The sequence below is a fragment of the Bufo bufo genome, chromosome 2 (assembly GCF_905171765.1).
Source record: "Bufo bufo chromosome 2, aBufBuf1.1, whole genome shotgun sequence".
Classification (NCBI taxonomy): Eukaryota; Metazoa; Chordata; class Amphibia; order Anura; family Bufonidae; genus Bufo; species Bufo bufo.
In genome coordinates this window covers 25,067,243-25,091,495 of record NC_053390.1, presented here as the reverse complement: position 1 = coordinate 25,091,495, position 24,253 = coordinate 25,067,243, and the positions used below count along the sequence as shown (strand labels likewise).

Here is a 24,253-nt window from a genome sequence, read left to right as displayed (position 1 = left end):
CCATAGCAGTGCACAGATCCCCCTCCCCATAACAGTGCCATCCACAGATCCCCTCCATAAGTGCCATCCACAGATTCCCTCCATAACAGTGCTATTCACATTTCCCCCTCCCCAGAGCAGTGCAATAATCCCCCTCCCCATAACAGTGCCATCCACAGATCCCCCTCCCCATAACAGTACCATCCACAGATCCCCCTCCCCATAACAGTACCATCCACAGATCCCCCTCCCCATAACAGTACCATCCACAGATCCCCCTCCCATAACAGTACCATCCACAGATCCCCCTCTCCATAACAGTACCATCCACAGATCCCCCTCTCCATAACAGTACCATCCACAGATCCCCCTCTCCATAACAGTACCATCCACAGATCCCCCTCCCATAACAGTACCATCCACAGATCCCCCTCTCCATAACAGTACCATCCACAGATCCCCCACCCTATAACAGTGCCATCCACAGATCCCCCATATGTGTGTCATCCACAGATCCCCCATAATAGTGTCATCCACAGATCACCCATAACTTGTCTTTTTTACATTGTAATGCAAAATTTTTATAATTATGTAACTCCTAAATTTGTTTCAACCCCTTCAGCACACAGCCTTATTTCACCTTAAGGACCAGGCCATTTTTTGTGCTGATAACTTTAAAACGATTTGACTTATCCAGGCCGTTCTGAGATCGTTTTTTTCGTCACATATTGTACTTCATGACACTGGTAAATTGAAGTAAAAAAAATATAATACCTAATTTACCGAAAAATTAGCAAATTTCAAAGTTTCAGTTTCTCTACTTCTGTAATACACAGTAATACCCCCAAAAATTGTGATGACTTTACATTCCCCATATGTCTACTTCATGTTTGAATTATTTTGGGAATGATATTTTATTTTTTGGGGATGTTACAAGGCTTAGAAGTTTAGAAGCAAATCTTGAAATTTTTCTGAAATTTACAAAAAAACTAATTTTTAGGGACCACTACAGGTCTGAAGTCACTTTGCGAGGCTTACATAATAGAAACCACCCAAAAATGACCCCATTCTATAAACTACACCCCTCAAGGTATTCAAAACTGATTTTACAAACTTTGTTAACCCTTTAGGTGTTGCACTAGATTTAATGAGATACAATTTCAAAATTTCACTTTTTTGGCAGATTTTCCATTTTAATATTTTTTTTCCAGTTACAAAGCAAGGGTTAACAGCCAAACAAAACTCATTATTTATGGCCCTGAGTCTGTAGTTTACAGAAACACCTCATGTGGTTGTAAACTGCTGTACGGGCACACAGCGGGGCGCAGAAGGAAAGGAATGCCATACGGTTTTTGGAAGGCAGATTTTGCTGGACTGTTTTTTTTGACACCATGTCCCATTTGAAGCCCCCCTGATGCACCCCTAGAGTAGAAACTCCAAAAAAGTGACCCCATTGTAGAAACTACGGGATAGGGTGGCAGTTTTGTTGGTACTAGTTTAGGGTACATATGATTTTTGGTTGTTCTATATTAGTCAATTAAAGTCCAGCGATTCTAAATAGGGTATTATATATTGGGTTAAGAGGTAAAGAGTACTAAAGTCCAGCTAGAGCATAACCCTTCTAGAGAGATTAACTTTTAATAGTAATTAAACAACAAATAGAAGTCCACTGATGTCCCGATGTATATGGATCCACCGGAGATATAACATGCTCATTAAGTCTATGGGGGAACTGTCCCTAGATGCATGCCCTGAGGCTAAGCCTTCAGCCCAGGGACGACCCCTTATGGTGGGGACCCCCTGTCCTCGATCCTAGGCTAGCACTCCTAAATTGCCTATTGTATACGGGCTAATAATTATCAATCTAACGGTGGACTCATATACATCCAGACAGAAAGGACCAAACAAACAATAGAAAATGCACAATGTATACAGCCCTAATGATGTAAACCACCAAGAGGTACATGGTGCATCAGACTAACTATTTAAAAGACACCCTAATATGATAGCATTTGATATCACAGACTATTTCTGTGGCCAACCCCAACGCGTTTCCCCCACGGTGTGGGATCATCAGGGGTAAATAAATCTATATACTTAAACAGATGAAAAAGACTAAAGAAAATGGAACGGAAGGAGACCCAAATTATATTAGGGTTTCCGTACAGTCGGTATTAATAGCCGTTCAACGTACAGTGGTGTCAAGTCACAGGTAATAGTAAAGTAAAAAAATGGACCAGATGATAATCCTAGGAGGAGAAGGAGGAAGAATAGATATTGCATCAACTGATATGTAAACACATATCTCACATGAGTCGAATTCAAGGTAGGTTTCTGCGGAAAGAAGAAATAAAAAAAATACATATATGTATATATATGCATGTACCTATACATGGACACCTATATGTCTTATTAGATAAGAAAGCCACCACCGTAATGAGCCCCAACTAGGGGGATAACTCACTGTGTCCGGAGATAACTCAGTGCATATATAAACAAAGTTTGTATTACACAGACGCCAACCAGGTTATGCGTCACCATGAGGTTAATAGTGTCCACCAAAGCTCGCATCCATGTAGGTTGAGTGATACGATAGACTGGAACATAAGCACATATAGGATAGCTGGTAAATATACGGGACCACCACCAAACGGGCCCAAAACGGTATAAAGGATAAAAAATACCTTGGATACGCTATTGATAATACAAACATCAGCCCAGGATAAAAGGCCTGTTCATTGTGGGTCCCCTACATGGTAAAGAGCGTATATCAGAACATACATAAAGCAGTAGCCTACCCATATCCCAAGAAAGTGTTCAGGGATAACTCACAGTTGGAGCCTGTCGCGGCGCTTCCCCCAATTCCAATCCTCCTAGGGTCCAATGTTGAGCCTCTCTAATCAGCCCTACCTTATAAAGCTTGCCCCCAATCATTCACATATTGATAAAACCTGTGCCAGTGTGGATCACATTGTTGAAAAAAGCCATCGATGTGGGCGTGCGTTCCCGGATATCCGGTATCGGTCTAGGCGCTGTGTCTATCCTGTAAAACCAGAGCGTGCGTTCCACTGTGGAACACACGTCGCGCTCTCTACTATCGGCAATGGCACAGAGTTGTAGCGTCCTTTTCTAGACCCATGCGTTCCAGTATGGAGCGCATGGTGGTACGTCAGCTGGCCGACCGGATGTCCGGTTAGGTATAGATACAGGACCAGTACCATCCTATTGAACCGCAAAACTCATCCAGTAAATGGAACGCAGGTGACTCCCTATTGCCCTCCGCCAAGTTCTGAACATATTTATAATGCATCTATATAGTAATGGCTAATCAAATTCGAGGTCTACCAAGATGTTTAGTGTTAATGACACACTAATGACAGAAGGTCCTACATATAGTTCAGAACAAGTCCCATGGCATCAAATCACTCATGAATGGTGGTCCACCTTAAAGGGGAAATAATAAATATCATTAATGGGCCAGACCCAGGGGGGCAAATTGGGACGCATAAATTAATAGGGGGGGGGGATTTTGGGGCAAGAAAAAAGGAGGACATCTAGTGAAACAGACATATTGTCGCAATCGTCGATATCTAAAACCCCCCATCACTGTAATGATAATTAATATTTTGGTGCTTCACACACCAGGCCCAGTTTAGGGGGCAATAAAGTCACTCAAGCCTCATAATTACAAGGGGTTAATAAGGGAGGGGAAAATGGAACGGGGACAGGGGTGAAAGGTAGGAACAGAGTCCGGATGTGTCAGAAGTGGGCCAGAAGGCCATTCAGCTATTGAATGGGTGAGTGACCCAGTCAAAGACAAGGGTCACAGAAAACATGAAAAGGTTAGTCTTTCATTAAGTCCGTGGGGGGATTGGGAACGGAGTCTATGGATCCACTCACTCTCCTTCTGTAGGATCCTCCTATCCCAATCACCCCCGCGTGGAGACGGAGGTACCAATTCGAGCACAGTAAAGCGAAGAGATCTGGGATCACCTCCATAGATATCGTTGACGTGTACCGCCACGGGTGTGGCCTCCTGATTCCTTACGTCATTAACATGTTCTAGAATTCTCCTTCTAAATTCCCTTATTGTCTTACCAACATAGTCCATAGGACATGTACATTGACACAAATAGACCACTCCCTTAGATCTACAGTTAATAAAGTCACGGACCAGGAACATCTGCCCAGTCACCGATCCTGTGATGGTTTTCGCGGTAGTCAGATACTCGCATGCTTTGCAGCTGCCACATCTAAATACGCCTATGGGTTTTCGGTCAAGCCAAGTATCCTTATTGGCGGGTGGTGTGAAATGGCTGGATACTAACCGATCCTTGAGACTCCTCCCTCGTCTATAGGAGACGGCCGGATGTTCAGTAACAATCTCGGAGAGGTCAGGGTCCATTGTCAGGATGGGCCAGTATTTAGTTAAAAAAAAATTCACATCATGATTTGCAGCATCGAAGTTCGAAATGATTCTGGTCGGTTGAGAGCAGTGTGTCATCCTAGTTTTGGGAGTTAGTAGTTCAAACCGGTCTCTGGTCAGTGCATGTTTAAAGGCATCATTAAGAACAGGTTGTGGATAGCCTCTGGCCACAAACCTGTCACGTAGAGCCCTGGACTCTCTGAAAAAAGACTCATCACTGGAGCAGTTCCTACGCACCCGGAGGTATTGACCTCTTGGAATGCCACGTTTAAGGGGGGCGGGGTGGTAGCTACTCCAGTGTAGGAGGGAATTAGTAGCAGTAGTCTTCCTATATATATTTGTCGATAATCTATCCCCGATTTTTGTCACCTTAACATCCAAAAAGGTAATGCTGGAGGGGTTGTGTTCAGAGGTAAACCGGAGTCCAATCTCGTTTTTGTTAAGGTCGGACACAAATTCGCTTGAACTCCGTTGGTTCCCCCTTCCAGACAACAAAAACGTTGTCAATGAAGCGAGTCCAGAACTGTATGTTACTGGACCACCAGACGACGTGATCGGGGAAGACGTGTGTATCCTCCCACCAGCCCAGGAAGAGGTTGGCATAGGTGGGGGCGCAGGGGCTACCCATCGCTGTCCCCCTGAGCTGATGGTAGAATTTTTAATTAAATAGGAAGAAATTATGAGTAAGGGTATACTCCAGCAACTTGACGATGAATCTATTATGTGAATTATATTGTATTCCCCTAGTGCGCAGGAAATACTCTATAGCTCTAAGACCATACTGATGGGGGATAGAGCTGTATAATGATTCAACATCAATACTCCCCAAGATGCACTCAGGGTCCAGGTTAAGAGCGTCTATTTTATTGAGGAAGTCCATTGTGTCCCTCGTATAGGCAGGGAGGGACACAACGAACTCCCTCAGCACCCTATGCAAATATACCCCACAATTTTGGGTCAATGAGTTGACCCCCGATACAATAGGACGGCCCTTAAGCGGGGTCACCCCTTTGTGAATCTTGGGGATCCCGTAAAAGGTCGCTATCAGGGGTTTGGTAGGCAGTAGGAACTCAAATTCAGGTGCACTGATCACTCCTTCATCCAAGCCAGTTAGTAAAATCTGTTTGAGTTCCATTAAAAAGGATTGATGGATAGGATCCTATATCCCTCTCTGTCCTTCAAGAGGTCCAGGCACATATGCACATATGCATCATTATCAAGGACAACCAAGTTGCCCCCCTTGTCTGATGGTTTTATTACAATGGTGCGATCTTTTTCTAGCGATTTTAGTGCCTGCATCTCCGTCAAGGAGAGGTTGAAAGATTTTGGACCTAAACTTTCAAGTTGCTCAAGGTCATTCGTGACCATCTGTAAAAAGATATCGACATGTTCATAATCTGCAGGAGGAGGCATTTTCTTACTTTTGGGTTTCAATGTAGTGAAAGGGCCCGAACCTGTGATACGAGTATGATCACTATTTAGATCAGTGAGAGTCTGAAGGTCATCAAAGTCACCTTCGTCCAGGCCGAGTCTATTACAAGTCTCTCTATTTGAGGCCCTAAAGAATTTGTGCCACTTGAGCCTCCTGCAGAAGAGGGGAAGGTCCCTAGTCCACGAGAATAGACTAAAACTAGTGGTAGGCACAAAGGACAGGCCCCTCTTAAGGACCCCCACCTCTTCCGGAGTGAGGCTCCTGGCTGACAGATTCACAATTTGGAGATCTGTTACTGTCCCCTGTCCGTCCGACCACGGTCTCGTAATTGGTAGGGCATTACACTTTTCTCTAAAAAAGAGGGCTGTTGTTGTGTCTGAGTATTGTTGGAATAGCCAGAGGGAGGTGAGGAGGAGGAGGCATTTGGATAGCTCGGTCTACGTGTCGCCCGTCCCCTGCCTCTGTAGCCACTGCCCCTCTGCCATCGTCGACCACCTCGTCGTCTAGACCCTGAGCGACCTGAGTTGGAGTAATTGCCGTAGGGTCTAGAGTACGAATCCGTATCCGAGGAATCAAACTCAGAGGAAGATGGTTCAGATCCCACAATCGGTCCTTGTGTCGTAATGTATCCTCGATTATCTTTGAACTCCCCCAGATCCCTGACAAATTGTCTATGCTTGCGTTCCTTGATCAGTCCCTGGAAGCGGTCGACAGAAGTTTGAAGAGAACTCTCACGTCTAGAAAATTCAGAATCCTCTTTAAACTTAAGGGCTATCTCGATTTTCTCCTGTAATTTCTTGGAGGAATGCTCAAAGACTTGTCTCTCTCCTTCTCCAATAGTAGGTTCATTAGAGTTAGTGAGCTCTGTGTGAGTATCTCATCCCACTTGACTAACAGAGCTGGGACTGATCAACCAACGCAAGCATAGACAATTTTTCAGGGATCTGGGGGAGTTCAAAGATAATCGAGCATACATTACGACACAAGGACCGATAGTGGGATCTGAACCATCTTCCTCTGAGTTTGATTCCTCGGATACGGATTCGTACTCTAGACCCTACGGCAATTACTCCAACTCAGGTCGCTCAGGGTCTAGACGACGAGGTGGTCGACGAGAACTGGCTTGGATGAAAGAGTAATCAGTGCACCTGAATTTGAGTTCCTACTGCCTACCAAACCCCTGATAGCGACCTTTTATGGGATCCCCAAGATTCACAAAGGGGTGACCCCGCTTAAGGGCCGTCCTATTGTATCGGGGGTCAACTCATTGACCCAAAATTGTGGGGTATATTTGGATAGGGTGCTGAGGGAGTTCGTTGTGTCCCTCCCTGCCTATGCGAGGGACACAATGGACTTCCTCAATAAAATAGAGGCTCTTAACCTTGACCCTGAGTGCATCTTGGGGAGTATTGATGTTGAATCATTATACAGCTCTATCCCCCATCAGTATGGTCTTAGAGCTATAGAGTATTTCCTGCGCACTAGGGGAATACAATATAATTCACATAATAGATTCATCGTCAAGTTGCTGGAGTATACCCTTACTCATAATTTCTTCCTATTTAATTCAAAATTCTACCATCAGCTCAGGGGGACGGCGATGGGTAGCCCCTGCGCCCCCACCTATGCCAACCTCTTCCTGGCTGGTGGGAGGATACACACGTCTTCCCGATCACGTCGTCTGGTGGTCCAGTAACATACAGTTCTGGACTCGCTTCATTGACGACGTTTTTGTTGTCTGGAAGGGGGAACCAACGGAGTTCAAGCGATTTGTGTCCGACCTTAACAAAAACGAGATTGGACTCCGGTTTACCTCTGAACACAACCCCTCCAGCATTACCTTTTTGGATGTTAAGGTGACAAAAATCGGGGATAGATTATCGACAAATATACAGTCGTGGCCAAAAGTTTTGAAAATGACACAAATATTAGTTTTCACAAAGTTTGCTGCTAAACTGCTTTTAGATCTTTGTTTCAGTTGTTTCTGTGATGTAGTGAAATATAATTACACGCACTTCATACGTTTCAAAGGCTTTTATCGACAATTACATGACATTGATGCAAAGAGTCAGTATTTGCAGTGTTGGCCCTTCTTTTTCAGGACCTCTGCAATTCGACTGGGCATGCTCTCAATCAACTTCTGGGCCAATTCCTGACTGATAGCAACCCATTCTTTCATAATCACTTCTTGGAGTTTGTCAGAATTAGTGGGTTTTTGTTTGTCCACCCACCTCTTGAGGATTGACCACAAGTTCTCAATGGGATTAAGATCTGGGGAGTTTCCAGGCCATGGACCCAAAATGTCAACGTTTTGGTCCCCGAGCCACTTAGTTATCACTTTTGCCTTATGGCATGGTGCTCCATCGTGCTGGAAAATGCATTGTTCTTCACCAAACTGTTGTTGGATTGTTGGAAGAAGTTGCTGTTGGAGGGTGTTTTGGTACCATTCTTCATTCATGGCTGTGTTTTTGGGCAAAATTGTGAGTGAGCCCCACTCCCTTGGATGAGAAGCAACCCCACACATGAATGGTCTCAGGATGCTTTATGTTGGCATGACACAGGACTGATGTAGCGCTGACCTTTTCTTCTCTGGACAAGCCTTTTTCCAGATGCCCCAAACAATCGGAAAGAGGCTTCATCGGAGAATATGACTTTGCCCCAGTCCTCAGCAGTCCATTCACCATACTTTCTGCAGAAGATCAATCTGTCCCTGATGGGTTTTTTTTGAGAGAAGTGGCTTCTTTGCTGCCCTTCTTGACACCAGGCCATCTTCCAAAAGTCTTGGCCTCACTGTGCGTGCAGATGCGCTCACACCTGCCTGCTGCCATTCCTGAGCAAGCTCTGCACTGGTGGCACTCCGATCCCGCAGCTGAATCCTCTTTAGGAGACGATCCTGGCGCTTGCTGGACTTTATTGTACGCCCTGAAGCCTTCTTAACAAGAATTGAACCTCTTTCCTTGAAGTTCTTGATGATCTTATAAATTGTTGATTGAGGTGCAATCTTAGTAGCCACAATATCCTTGCCTGTGAAGCCATTTTATGCAACGCAATGATGGCTGCACGCGTTTCTTTGCAAGTCACCATGGTTAACAATGGAAGAACAATGATTTCAAGCATCACCCTGCTTTTAAACATGTCAAGTCTGCCATTTTAACCCAATCAGCCTGACATAATGATCTCCAGCCTTGTGCTCGTCAACATTCTCACCTGAGTTAACAAGACAATTACTGAAATGATCTCAGCAGGTCCTTTAATGACAGCAATGAAATGCTGTGGAAAGGATTTTTTTGGGATTAAGTTAATTTCATGGCAAAGAAGGACTATGCAATTCATCTGATCACTCTTGATAACATTCTGGAGTATATGCAAATTGCTATTATAAAAACTTAAGCAGCAACTTTTCCAATTTCCAATTATTATGTAATTCTCAAAACTTTTGGCCACGACTGTATATAGGAAGACTACTGCTACTAATTAACTCCTACACTGGAGTAGCTACCACCCCGCCCCCCATAAACGGGGCATTCCAAGAGGTCAATACCTCCGGGTGCGTAAGAACTGCTCCAGTGATGAGTCTTTTTTCAGAGAGTCCAGGGCTCTACGTGACAGGTTTGTGGCCAGAGGCTATCCACAACCTGTTCTTAATGATGCCTTTAAACATGCACTGACCAGAGACCGGTTTGAACTACTAACTCCCAAAACTAGGATGACCGACTGCTCAAAACCGACCAGAATCATTTCGAACTTCGATGCTGCAAATCTTGATGTTAATTTTTTTTTAACTAAATACTGGCCCATCCTGAGAATGGACCCTGACCTCTCCGAGATTGTTACTGAACATCCGGCCGTCTCCTATAGACGAGGGAGGAGTCTCAAGGATCGGTTAGTATCCAGCCATTTCACACCACCCGCCAATAAGGGTACTTGGCTTGACCGAAAACCCATAGGCGTATTTAGATGTGGCGGCTGCAAAGCATGCGAGTATCTGACTACCGCGAAAACCATCACAGGATCGGTGACTGGGCAGACGTTCCTGGTCCGTGACTTTATTAACTGTAGATCTAAGGGAGTGGTCTATTTGTGTCAATGTACATGTCCTATGGACTATGTTGGTAAGACAATAAGGGAATTTAGAAGGAGAATTCTAGAACATGTTAATGACGTAAGGAATCAGGAGGCCACACCCGTGGCGGTACACGTCAACGATATCTATGGAGGTGATCCCAGATCTCTTCGCTTTACTGTGCTCGAATTGGTACCTCCGTCTCCACGCGGGGGTGATTGGGATAGGAGGATCCTAAAAAAGGAGAGTGAGTGGATCCATAGACTCCGTTCCCAATCCCCCCACGGACTTAATGAAAGACTAACCTTTTCATGTTTTCTGTGACCCTTGTCTTTGACTGGGTCCCTCACCCATTCAATAGCTGAATGGCCTTCTGGCCCACTTCTGACGCATCCGGACTCTGTTCCTACCTTTCACCCTTGTCCCCGTTCCATTTTCCCCTCCCTTATTAACCCCTTGTAATTATGAGGCTTGAGTGACTTTATTGCCCCCTAAACTGGGCCTGGTGTGTGAAGCACCAAAATATTAATTATCATTACAGTGAATATTAACAGTTTCACTGCTGTAATTATAATCCCCTATTTATCATGATGGGGGGGTTTTAGATATCGACGAATATGTCTGTTTCACTAGATGTCCTCCTTTTTTCTTGCCCCAAAATCCCCCCCCCCCTATTAATTTATGCGTCCCAATTTGCCCCCCTGGGTCTGGCCCATTAATGATATTTATTATTTCCCCTTTAAGGTGGACCACCATTCATGAGTGATTTGATGCCATGGGACTTGTTCTGAACTATATGTAGGACCTTCTGTCATTAGTGTGTCATTAACACTAAACATCTTGGTAGACCTCGAATTTGATTAGCCATTACTATATAGATGCATTATAAATATGTTCAGAACTTGGCGGAGGGCAATAGGGAGTCACCTGCGTTCCATTCACTGGATGAGTTTTGCGGTTCAATAGGATGGTACTGGTCCTGTATCTATACCTAACCGGACATCCGGTCGGCCAGCTGACGTACCACCATGCGCTCCATACTGGAACGCATGGGTCTAGAAAAGGACGCTACAACTCTGTGCCATTGCCGATAGTAGAGAGCGCGACGTGCGTTCCACAGTGGAACGCACGCTCTGGTTTTACAGGATAGACACAGCGCCTAGACCGATACCAGATATCCGGGCGTGCGTTCCACAGTGGAACGCACGCCCACATCGATGGCTTTTTTCAACAATGTGATCCACACTGGCACAGGTTTTATCAATATGTGAATGATTGGGGGCAAGCTTTATAAGGTAGGGCTGATTAGAGAGGCTCAACATTGGACCCTAGGAGGATTGGAATTGGGGGAAGCGCCGCGACAGGCTCCAACTGTGAGTTATCCCTGAACACTTTCTTGGGATATGGGTAGGCTACTGCTTTATGTATGTTCTGATATACGCTCTTTACCATGTAGGGGACCCACAATAAACAGGCCTTTTATCCTGGGCTGATGTTTGTATTATCAATAGCGTATCCAAGGTATTTTTATCCTTTATACCGTTTTGGGCCCGTTTGGTGGTGGTCCCGTATATTTACCAGCTATCCTATATGTGCTTATGTTCCAGTCTATCGTATCACTCAACCTACATGGATGCGAGCTTTGGTGGACACTATTAACCTCATGGTGACGCATAACCTGGTTGGCGTCTGTGTAATACAAACTTTGTTTATATATGCACTGAGTTATCTCCGGACACAGTGAGTTATCCCCCTAGTTGGGGCTCATTACGGTGGTGGCTTTCTTATCTAATAAGACATATAGGTGTCCATGTATAGGTACATGCATATATATACATATATGTATTTTTTTCTTTCTTCTTTCCGCAGAAACCTACCTTGAATTCGACTCATGTGAGATATCTATTCTTCCTCCTAGGATTATCATCTGGTCCATTTTTTAACTTTACCATTACCTGTGACTTGACACCACTGTACGTTGAACGGCTATTAATACCGACTGTACGGAAACCCTAATATAATTTGGGTCTCCTTCCGTTCCATTTTCTTTAGTCTTTTTCATCTGTTTAAGTATATAGATTTATTTACCCCCTGATGATCCACACTGTGGGGAAACGCGTTGGGATTGGCCACAGAAATAGTCTGTGATATCAAATGCTATCGTATTAGGGTGTCTTTTAAATAGTTAGTCTGATGCACCATGTACCTCTTGGTGGTTTACATCATTAGGGCTGTATACATTGTGCATTTTCTATTGTTTGTTTGGTTCTTTCTGTCTGGATGTATATGAGTCCACCGTTAGATTGATATTTATTAGCCCGTATACAATAGGGCAATTTAGGAGTGCTAGCCTAGGATCGAGGACAGGGGGTCCCCACCATAAGGGTCGTCCCTGGCTGAGGGCTTATCCTCAGGGTATGCATCTATGGACAGTTCCCCCATAGACTTAATGAGCATGTTATATCTCCGGTGGATCCATATACATCGGGACATCAGTGGACTTCTATTTGTTGTTTAATTACTATTAAAAGTTAATCTCTCTAGAAGGGTTATGCTCTAGCTGGACTTTTGTTCTATATTACACTTTTTGTGCGGCAAGGTAACAAGAAATAGCTTTTTTGGCACAGTTTCTTTTTTTTGCTATTTACAACATTCATCTGACAGGTTAGATCATGTGGTAATTTTATAGAGCAGGTTGTCACGGACGCGGCGATACCTAATATGTATACAATTTTTTTTATTTATGTACGTTTTACCCAATGATTTCATTTTTAAAACCAAAAAAATGTTTTAGTGTCTCCATAGTCTAAGAGCCAGTTTTTTCAGTTTTTGGGCGATTATCTTAAGTAGGGTCTCATTTTTTTGCGGGATGAGATGACGGTTTGATTGGGGTGCATATGACTTTTTGATCGCTTGCTATTACACTTTTTGTGATGTAAGATGACAAAAAATTGCTTTTTTTACACCGTTTTTTAAAAAAAAATTTACGGTGGTCACCTGAGGGGTTAGGTCATGTGATATTGTTATAGAGCCGTCGATACGGACGCGCGATACCTAATATGTATACTTTTTTTTATTTATGTAAGTTTTACACAATGATTTCATTTTTGAAACCAAAAAAATCATGTTTTAGTGTTTCCATAGTCTAAGAGCCATAGTTTTTTCCGTTTTTGGGCGATTATCTTGGGTAGGGTATGATTTTTGCGGGATGAGATGACGGTTTGATTGTTACAATTTGGCGTACATGCAACTTTATTACTTTTTTGGGAAGGTAAGGTGGGCAAAATTTCAATTTCATCATAGTTTTTTATTTTTATGGCGTTCACCGTTTGGGTAAAGTAACAAGACTGTTTTATAGATCAGGTCGTTACGAACGCGGCGATACCAAACATGTGTAGGGAATTTTATTTTTTTCATTTTTAATCAGTGATAAATGTGTTTTTTGATTTTTACTTTTCTTTCACTTTTTTTTACTTTTTTTTGACCCAGACCCACTTGGTTCTTGAAGATCCAGTGGGTCTGAGGTCTGTATAATACAGTACAGTACACTATATAGTGTACTGTACTGTATTTTACTTACACTTTGTCTGAACAGATCTATGCTTTTAGCACAGATCTGTTCAGCACCATGGACAGCAGGATGCCTGAGAAGGCGTCCTGTTGCCATGGGAACCTTCCCCGTCTGCTCAGTTGTGGCCACAACTGCGCAGACGGGGAAGGGTAAGGATGGGGGCTCCCTCCCTCTGTCACCCCATCCTGTCGGGGGGCTGCAAAGGCACAGCAGCCCCCCGATGGGAGAGGGAGGGAGCCCCCCTTGACTGTTAACCTTTTCCATACAGAGGTCCGTACGGACCGCGGTATGGAAAGGGTTAAACGGCTGACATCGCATCACAGATGTCATCCGTTTATACCAGGGTGTCAGCAATGTGCTGACACCCTGGTATACCCACTGGCCACCAACGATTATTCAAGGGGAGGCGGGCGGGGGATGGCGATCCCGCCTGCCGCACCGCCCGCCTCCTGCACCGCCTTCAAACCGCCCCCTGCACCTCCCGCCACCATAAAATCATTCGGGGGTGCAGGGGGGTGAAACATATATATTTTAGGCATATTAAAGTTTCTGATCCCCGCGGTCAGGGACCGCGGGGATCAGAAACTGCAGAAAGCGCAGCAAACCGCAGGTCTGAATTGACCTGCGGTTTGTTGCGATCGCCGACATGGGGGGGTAGCGGGACCCCCCCGCGCATTTAGCCGAGGTGCCTGCTCAATGATTTGAGCAGGCACCTTGTTCCGATCACCGCCGGCCGGGCGGCAGTGATCGGAACAACACATGACGTACAGGTACGTCATGTGTCCTTAAGTACCAGGACATTATGAGGTACCAGTAAGTCATGTGTCCTTAAGAGGTTAATATGGCCTTTGAAAATAATTTTTCAAGTAAAATCATATAAACCCCTTTATTTTGTCATTTTGGCATTTTTTCCCGATTAATCGATTAAATTATCGACAAATAATCGTTAGCTGCAGCCCTAATCATTTTACCTTGGATGGTAACAGGCGCTACAAATCCCAGAGGATCATATAAGCCTTCTCACCCCAAGACCATTCAAGTGAGCTAAAGGACTTGGATCTTAGTACCGACTCACTTCTCATGCAGCGGAGCCTCAGCCTGCGCCGTTCACTTCTGTATTCGGTGCAGGCGCAGTGAGTGAAGGCCGCGCTCTTGGTGCCGGATTCCTCACTGCGCCTGCGCCGACTATGTCACAGTGAGAAAGCCGGCACCAGAGCGTGGCCTTCACTCACTGCGCCTGAGCAGAATACAGAAGTGAACGGGATTTCATCAACGATGCATGGAACTTGGACATCAATTAAGAGGAGCGGGGAGGGCAGAATGGAGGACCTGGGCGGGATAAAGGGTAAGTAGACCGAGCCTCTAGGGGTTGAATCTACGCCCACATAGCACCTAGAGGCTCATTAGCATATTGTAAAAGTGTGTATTTTAGCAAAACGGCTGCAGGGACAAATGTAAAAAACACACTATGTAGTGCTGACATTAGCGCATCGCTATATCAGTCAGCTACATAACAGTAATTCTGATGGTAGAAACCCTTTAAAGGTAGGCAGACAATGTCATAGAGCAGCAGGAGATGCTAGCAGAATGCTTGGGTGTGTAGGGAGAGGCATTACCAGTAGATAGAGGGAGGCGCTCATGCCGCTCTACAGAGCACTAGTGAGACCTCATTTGGAGTATTGTGCTCAGTACTGGAGACCATATCTCCAGAAGGATATTGATACTTTGGAGAGAGTTCAGAGAAGAGCTACTAAACTAGTACATGGATTGCAGGATAAAACTTACCAGGAAAGGTTAAAGGACCTTAACATGTATAGCTTGGAAGAAAGACGAGACAGAGGGGATATGATAGAAACTTTTAAATACATAAAGGGAATCAACAAGGTAAAAGAGGAGAGAATATTTAATAGAAGAAAAACTGCTACAAGAGGACATAGGTTTAAAAGTAATATTAGGAAGTATTACTTTACTGAGAGAGTAGTGGATGCATGGAATAGCCTTCCTGCAGAAGTGGTAGCTGCAAATACAGTGAAGGGTTTAAGCATGCATGGATAGGCATAAGGCCATCCTTCATATAAGATAGGGCCAGGGGCTATCCATAGTACTCAGTATATTGGGCAGACTAGATGGGCCAAATGGTTCTTATCTGCCGACACATTCTATGTATCCATTCATGCTCTGCAGGTAATAAAGGAGGAGAATACATATTAAACACGTATAGGAGCATCACTCGGTCACTGAACGCACGTTGGCATTATTCAGGGGTTAATTAACAGATGTGACATCACAAGCGATTCCCTCCACCGATATATCGCTCAGCTCCAGTATCTAGATAGGTTTTCCATTAAACCCCAGGAATGTACATATGGGGTTAAAGTGTAACTGTTACTTTCAGTATTTTTTTATGCATAGGAGGAAGTGTTTAGGATTATTTTTGCAGTATACTTTAAGCGATTTTGCTCCCTTTTATTAAAAGACAAACTCAGAAGTCGATCCTTAGTGATGTTCTAAAAGAGTATTGCTAAGGAAAACCTTTCTTCAGTGCACTGTTCCCAGAAGACGGCTCACTGTTAGGTGCTCTCCTAACTGCATACATCCATAAAACTGTCCCCATATAATGTAAAACTAATAATAATCTTTATTTATATAGCACCACCATATTCCACGGTGCTTTACAATTCAGAAGGTTCATGTACAAATCAAAATAGACATCACAGAATTGAAGGCTAATTTACAAATTGGAACACAAGAAGTAAGGACCCTGCTCACAAGAGCTTACAATCTAGGAGGCAATGGGGGGTGACAAAAAGGGTAAAACTGATTGTTTAATAAACCTTGTCCGTCAGGTTTCATACTGTATTGCTGACATTGCAGCTACTACTGCCCCTGCTGCCATTTCTACTACCTCTACACAGCCACAAATCTCCTCTCCTGTCTCTCAGGTTCCATACTATACTGTTGGCCTTGCAGCTACTACTGCCCCCGCTGCCTTTTCTACTATCTTTACACAGCTGCACATCTCCTGCCTTATCTGTCAGGTTCCATACTATACTGCTGCTGCTCCAAAAAATAGGGAGAATGCTTGATCGAAACAAGCCACGCTACATTCCTTTTTGCGGGCTGTTGCCTTGGGGATATGTTCTGTGCAGATTTGGTATTGAAGCACCATAACATAAGAGGAGAGGGAGACTAGGGAGGTATGGATAAATTCAGTGCACACCCTGGTGACAAACATTTATGATCGGAATTGTTTTACAATGTAAAGCTGGCCATTACAGTTAATTTTATTAGTAAAAAGTTAGTGAAAGATTCCCTTTAAACAGTCTGTTTATTGACTTATTTATTTGAATCCGACCCAAAACATATTTCAAGACATGTACTCATCTCTACTTTTATCCAGTGTGACATTTCTGATGTTTAACAAGATTTGATTTCTGTGTAAAACATTTTCCACATTTTGAACATGAATATGGCTTCGCTCCTGTGTGAATTCTCTTATGTCTAAGAAGACTTGATTTGTCTGTAAAATTTGTCCCACATTCTGAGCATGAATATGGTTTCTCTCCTGTATGACTTTTCTCATGTATTAAGAGATATGCTTTAGTTTTAAAACATTTCCCACATTCTGAACATGAATACGGTTTCTCTCTCGTGTGACTCCTCCCATGTGTAACAAGATTTGATTTAGTTTAAAACATTTTCCACATTCTGAACAAGAATAGGGCTTCTCTCCTGTGTGACTTCTCTCGTGAGAAACAAGACTTGTTTTTGTGTGTAAAACATTTCCCACATTCTGAGCATGAATACGGCTTTTCTCCTGTATGAATTCTTTCATGTCTACTAAGATTTGATTTCTCTGTAAAACTTTTCCAACATTCCAAACATGAATATGGTTTATTTCTATGTGACTCCTCTCATGTATAACAAGATTTGATTTATCTGTAAAACACTTCCCACATTCTCTACATGAATATGGATTCTCTCCTGTGTGACTTCTCTCATGGGAAACAAGACTCGATTTATCTGTAAAATCTTTCCCACATTCTGAGCATGAATACCGCTTCTCTCCTGTGTGACTTCTCTCATGTCTAACAAGATTTGATTTATCTGTAAAACATTTTCCACATTCTGAACATGTAAATGGCTTTTCTCCTGTGTGAATTATTTCATGTCTAACAAGATGTGATTTTTTTTTAAAACATGTCCCACATTCTGAACATGAATATGGTCTCGGTCCTGTGTGATGTCTTTCATGTACAACAAGATCTGATTTATTTGTAAAGCTTTTCCCACATTTTGAACATGAATACAGCTTGCCTCCTGTGTGAGTCCTTTTATGGTTAACAAAACTTGATTTCTTTATGAAGCACTTTGCACATTCTGAACAGGAGTATGGCTTCTCCCCTGTATGAACTCTTCTGTATGTAGAAAGAATTGATCTTTTTGTTAACTCTTCAACGTGTTGAAACCTTTTAACCCTATCCTGACCTGCACTTGTGGTAACAAACTGTGACTGGTCAGGAGAAGGCTCCTCATGAATAGGTTGATTATGTGATAGATCTGTACTGTGAAGTTGTGGATATACATTAAGGGTAATGAGATTTTCTCCTGAAGAGCGCAGCATGATATCTTCATCTTCTGATTTATAATTCAGTGATAACATGAGGTTTCCCTTCCCAGAATTCATGCTGGAATTTTCTGTTAAGATAAAAATGTAAATTTGTGTTTTTTTTCCCCAAAACTAGAATGCAGACAAACATAACATTCTTATCAGGCTGGAAGTAGATGCATCAGGAAGGAGAACTAAAAGCCATTGATTTTGAATGCACTCCTGGCTTTGGTTCAAAAAAGTGCACCAAAAACTGAATGTGCAACTCCAGCCTTAGAAGACTTTGTTTAATATTCTGAGAAACTTCAGGATTCTGGTCTATCAGCGGTCACCACTTATATCACAGAAACTAGCTCAAGAATTAGAAAAAACCAACTATGTCTGGCAACCAAACCTTATAAACTTAATACATTTGGCAAAGTGGGCATCAGTTTAATACAAGTTAACTTAAAAAGGATCTGTTAACACATTCCTCAACGCAAACTGCAATTCATTATTAAATTGATCTTTCAGACCCGATAAAGCTGGTGGATTCATTAGAAAAATCCATGCTATAATACCTACCTAGAGTTTAGCTGACAAACACTTGTGCCCTTGACCCAATCCCATCCCACCTCATCCCTAACTTCCCCACTATTGTTATCCCTTCAACTTATCGCTAACCCCTGGCACCTTCCCTTCCTCTTTTAAACATGCAACCGTCACACCTATACTCAAGAAACCTTCCCTAGACCCATCCTCTCTATCCAGCTATCGTTTCACTGCTCCCATTTGCATCCAAACTCCTAGAACAAAATGTCCATCTCGAATGGTCCTCTCACCTCTCGTACCACTCACTTTTTGATCAAATGCAATCCGGCTTCAGACCAAATCACTGCACTGAAACTGCCCTAACCAAAGTCACTAACCATCTGCTACCTGCCAAAGCTAAACGTCACTACTCTGTGCTCCTTCTTCTTGACCTTTCCTCTGCCTTCGACACTGTTGACCACTCTCTCCTCCTACAAATCTGCTCTTCAAAGACCTAGCCCTCTCCTGGATCTCCTTGTTCTTCACCAACAGAACCTTCAGCATTTCCCATTCATACACTACCTCCTCATCATGCCCCCTTTCTGTTGGTGTCCCTCAAGGCTCTGTCCTGGGTCCCCTGCTTTTCTCCACTTACACATTCGGCCTGCGACAGCTCATAGTGTCCCATAGCTTCCAATACCACCTCTATGCTGATGACACTCAAATCTACCTCTCCAGCCCATATGTTGCTTCCCTCCTATCCAGAATCCCAGCGTGTCTGTCAGCAAAATCTTCATTCTTCTGTTCCTGCTTCCTAAAACTCAACATGGAGAAAACTTAATTCATTATCTTTCCCCCATGTCATTCTGCCCCACTACCTGACCTGTCCATCACAGTTAATAGCACAACACTCTCTCTAGTCTAGCAGGCCCGCTGCCTGGGAGTAACATTGGTTTCTGCCCTGTCCTTTAAGCCACACATCCAAACCCTCACCTCCACCTGCCATTTTCAACTTAAGAGCATCTCTCCTATTCACGCCTTCCTCACCCCTGAGTCAACTAAAATACTAGTGCATGCTCTTGTCATCTCCCGCCTGGACTACTGCAACATCCTCCTGTGTGGCCTCCCATCCAGTACTTTCGATCCCCTCCAATCTATTCTCAACTCTGCTGCCAAGTTAATCCACCTCTACCTTCATTTTTACTCTGCCTCCCCCTCTGCCAATCTCTTCACTGGCTCCCCATTGCCCAGCAACTTGAGTTTAAAATACTTACAACTACATATAAGGCCGTCCACAACCTGTCCCCTCCTTACATCTCTGACCTGCTTTCGCGATACAGCTCCACACATAATCTCAGATCCTCACAGAACTTTCTCCTCAGTTTTCTCTCATCTGTTCTTTACACAATAGTCTAAAGATTTCTCACCTGCCTCACCCTACTCTGGAACTCACTACCCCAACACATCAGGCTCTCCCCCAACATCCAAAGCTTCAAGAGTAACCTGAAAACTCAGGTTACTCAGGAAATCCTACCATCTGCAAGGAGCATGCTTCCTCCACACCGCCACAAGAGCACCCGATAGCCTCACCTACTGTGTTCTCCCCTTCCCTTATAGATTGTAAGCTCTTACGGGCAGGGTCCTTTACCCCTCTGTTAATAGTTTCTTGTTTACTGTGTTTTTTATTTGTGTAACCCCAGCTGGATGTACATGGAATTGATGGTGCTTTAAAATAAATAATAATAATAAGCACTGTTTTGTGTACCTCCTCCTCCATTGCTGTTGAAATCTCACACTGCAAACCCCTTTAACCATTACGAAGATGTATGGACTATTTCAAATATATCTTTACTATCCCAAAAAGATTAACCCTTTCCTGCACAATGGCGTACATGTAGTTTATCATGATAACACAGGCACAAAACTGTGCACCCAAAATAAAAAACAGTAGGTGGTGGGATGTGACTGATTGTCATGTCCCTGCAGGAGCAGCTGGATCAGAGAAGAATCTGATCAATGATTGCTGTCACCTGGATAAAGGAAACACTGGCAGCCAGCCGGTGATCAGATTCTCTCCTGCCCTGAAGGCACCAAGGACAGAATCTAAGTCACTTTCTCCATTCATGATTCCATACCTGTGGTGACATCTGCTGGAATGTCCTCCTCCACCTCACTCTTACACGGAGGATCGCCCATCATTCGCTCTTCTTCATCCTCCACTTTAATATCAGTCAAATCTTCCCCCTGATTTGTCATCTGTAATAATTCAGTACAATACAGCAGACAGGTGGAAAATCTAACAGATCCACATAAGAGACCCCCACACTCTATGACCCTTCTATGACTGCAGGACCCCTATATAGATGTGTATAGGGTTCAACTGCATCTACCTGAGGATTCTCTGGGACCTTCTCCTCTGGACGTCCTGGGAATACAGAGGACAGGGACATCACTCTTGGTGGATTTCTCCTGCTGGATCATCATGTGGAGACACAAGCACACAGTGACCTGAATACATGGCCTCCTGTAGATCTGTCTATAGATCAGACACATCTCTCGGCTCCTTCACTTCTAGGTTTAGAGCGATTCTCCTCACGTTCATTCAGAGACCATAGCCCATGTCTACAAACAAGGGGAGACCAGCTTCTAAGGCAGGTCCTGTAAGTTGCTTGGTGCGGCCTCCATAGATCAGACCTGTTTTCCAGCACATCCCACAGATGACAAAAATATTGCGCTCCCCACCACCTGTACCGAGGTCCCAGCACCTAGCAGGCCTCAGGCCCGAAGCAACCTTTGGTCTATGAGAGTGAATAGTGGGCAGTGGACAAAAGCTCCTTCTCCACATTAGTACATTCTGAGGAAGAAGGTACAGTTATATAGGGCAGAGGCAACCTTTTAAGAGCACTCTTCAGCACCAAATGACACCTCTGCTTATGAGGTAAATTTCCAAAGAAAGAAACCACAGTGAAGACCTTTATCCCACAAAGTACATGGATAATGTAAAACAACTACTCCCAGTCTTTTCTCCACTAGGCTTTGAGGTGTTTGAGAAAGCTCTACATCTATATCCTCCTCCAAGTTTCCTTTTCCTGGTAAGAGAATTCCTTTCTCCTAAGGAAAGGTTAAAGTGAATGGGGGAAAAAGACAAATATCTGATGACAATTCCTGGATTTTTTCGCTAAGCCCATCATATCTCCATGAGAGAGACTGCCGCCCTGCTAGACAGTAACAGGAACCGTGGAAAATCGCTGAAGTCCCCATTCTGCTTTGTAGGAGGATTCGTTACAAGGACAGTTACACCCTTCTCAGTATATACACCCATCAGCCATAGCATTAATACCACTGACGGGTGCAGTGATTATCTGGTGACAATGGTGTCTGTCAGATCGGAGTTGATGTTGGAAGAAGGAAAATAGGTAAGAGTAAGGCTCTGAGCAACTGGGTATGTGGCGATTAATGGATAAAAATGTGGTAAGGCTGCACAAGAGTGTTAGACCATGGAACAGTGGTGCTCACAGCTGATACAGACTCACCCACTATACTATAGAAAAAATATGGTAGAAAAAGCTGGGCACTCGCTAGTGGTACCACTGAGGAAGGGACGACACACAATACCAAAACGCGTTTGGTACTACTGCCCCCCAATCCAGAGCAAGGAGGACTTCGAACTACAATATTTGATTTTATATCATTTCCTGCACTACAACATTGCCACGCAATTTTCTACTAATGAACTAATACAGGGTCATTACCAACCACAAGCCGTAAGCCGTGGAAGAGTGAACCACCCGTCCGCCCATGCAAGGACGTCATCAGTCTTAAGGTCTATCCGATATCGATACATGTCTGCAGGTCAGCGTGTGATGCGAATAAGTGCGGTATAATCGAAGGGTGAAATCGTGGACACGTAAGTGTATTCGTTATCATTACAACACTAGTGTCTCAGGACTAACGGCTTTATACGGCACAACTATATCCCTGCAAGATCGCTGTGGTTTCTATTTCGAACACGCTTTTTTGGGCCTGTGTAGCGGGACGCCGCACACGCGCCATGAAATTTGGTTTTCATATCATGGAAAGAGAGACTATTTAGAACATTTTTCAGTCCAGGACGATCCTCCCTACGATATTTTATCGCATGGTATCGATTTTACTGTATGTTATCGATTTTATTGATTTGCCATTTATTGTATGTTTGTATTTCCTATTGTACATTAAATTATTGTGTGGTTCCAAGTACTAGCGAGTGCCCAAATTTTTCTACTATGTGGTGATTAATACCTATCAAAAGTGGCCCAAGGAAGGACATCCATTTAACCAGTGACCGGGCCATGTGCCCACAGCTCACTGCTGTCATTCCTGTCCACCACCCCTAAAATGGGCTTCTGAGCATCAGAAATGAGCAACTGAAGAATGCAGCCTGGTCTGATGAATCAGGTTACAACATTTGGACGGCCGGGCATGTGTCTCAGTTATCTGGTGAAAAGATTGTACCAGGTGCACCTGAGTTCATGTGGATATAATATATACCACTTAACTAAACATTATGCAGACAAGTACTCTCCTCCATAACAGTGGTGTCCTCTAATGGCAGTAAACTCTTTCAGCAGAATAATGTCCAGCCAACCTGCAAAAACTGTCTAGGAATGAGGAACATGACAAAGAGATCAAGGCGGTGACATCTCTAGATGCCTAGATCTCAATCTGATCGTCATCTGTGGGATGTGCTGGAAAACAGGTCTGATCTATGGAGGCCGCACCGAGGAATTTACAGGACCTGCCTTAGAAGCTGGTCTCCCATTGTTCGTAGACATGGGCTATGGTCACTGAATGAACGTGAGGAGAACCGCTCTAAACTCCCTCATATGATGAGAATCCTCCTCTTGAGCCATATTCTACCTCCTAGTGATACGTTTTGAATCTAGTATGGTCTAATGACCTAATATTTTTCAGTGAACTCCATATTCTACATCCCCTGAAGTGGGAAAGATGCAGTTAGCTCCTATACTGACAGACTTGTATCTGAGGTAGTTACTAAGGGATTCATTTTACTTATTGCACTCGGTCGTCTGCAAAAAAGAAGCAATTCTACCATAGTTTAATGCGTTTCATTTTTACGGCATTCCCTATGCAGTAAAACTAACCTGTTCCCTCCATTGTGATACAAGAGGTTGGTGGTCCTCCATTACATGTCACTGCACACACACGTGTTTATACTGCACATGACGGGTCTTACCTTGGGATATAAGAGGCTGTTGCTCCTCCATCATGGCCTCCTTGTACAGATCCTTGTGTCCTTCTATATACTCCCACTCCTCCATGGAGAAATAGACAGTGACATCCTGACACCTTATAGGAACCTGACAACACAATGACACCGTCATCACCCCAACCCCTCCAGTGCTGTTACTGGAGAATTTCCCAGCATTCCCAGCAGTATCACCTTTCCAGTCAGCAGCTCTATCATCTTGTGGGTGAGTTCTAGGATCTTCTGCTCATGTATCAGGGGGTGAGGGGGAGGCTCTGTGATGGGGTGAGGGGCCCTGCTCCACCCTCCTGACTCCTGGAGATGGTTGATGGGAGTCACACAGTCCCCCGATGTCTTCTTCACTATTGTGTACTCCTGTGGATGGAGAGAGACACTAAGTTAAAAAAAGATGGAT

At 43.9% G+C, this 24,253-nt stretch overlaps 2 protein-coding genes and 1 long non-coding RNA gene across 3 annotated transcripts in view; 1 reads left to right on the top strand and 2 right to left on the bottom strand.

Annotated features, from left to right (window-relative positions):
* The window catches only part of LOC120991124 (zinc finger protein 585A-like), a 2,129,672-nt gene that overhangs the window by 263,785 nt on the left and 1,841,634 nt on the right, over positions 1-24,253 (top strand). The gene's annotated exons all lie outside the window — the stretch shown is intronic.
* The window catches only part of LOC120991122 (zinc finger protein 501-like), a 200,565-nt gene continuing 192,629 nt past the window's right edge, over positions 16,318-24,253 (bottom strand). Inside the window, exons 5-6 of the mRNA XM_040420012.1 lie at positions 17,376-17,673; positions 16,318-17,124 (exon numbers count right to left, since the gene is read on the bottom strand). Of these exons, the coding sequence (XP_040275946.1) occupies positions 16,864-17,124; positions 17,376-17,673 (559 nt within the window). The 3' untranslated portion in view covers positions 16,318-16,863. The remainder of the gene's footprint in view (positions 17,125-17,375; positions 17,674-24,253) is intronic.
* The window catches only part of LOC120991181, a 30,852-nt gene continuing 30,763 nt past the window's right edge, over positions 24,165-24,253 (bottom strand). The window contains exon 3 of the long non-coding RNA XR_005776530.1: positions 24,165-24,213. This is a non-coding gene — a long non-coding RNA (uncharacterized LOC120991181). The remainder of the gene's footprint in view (positions 24,214-24,253) is intronic.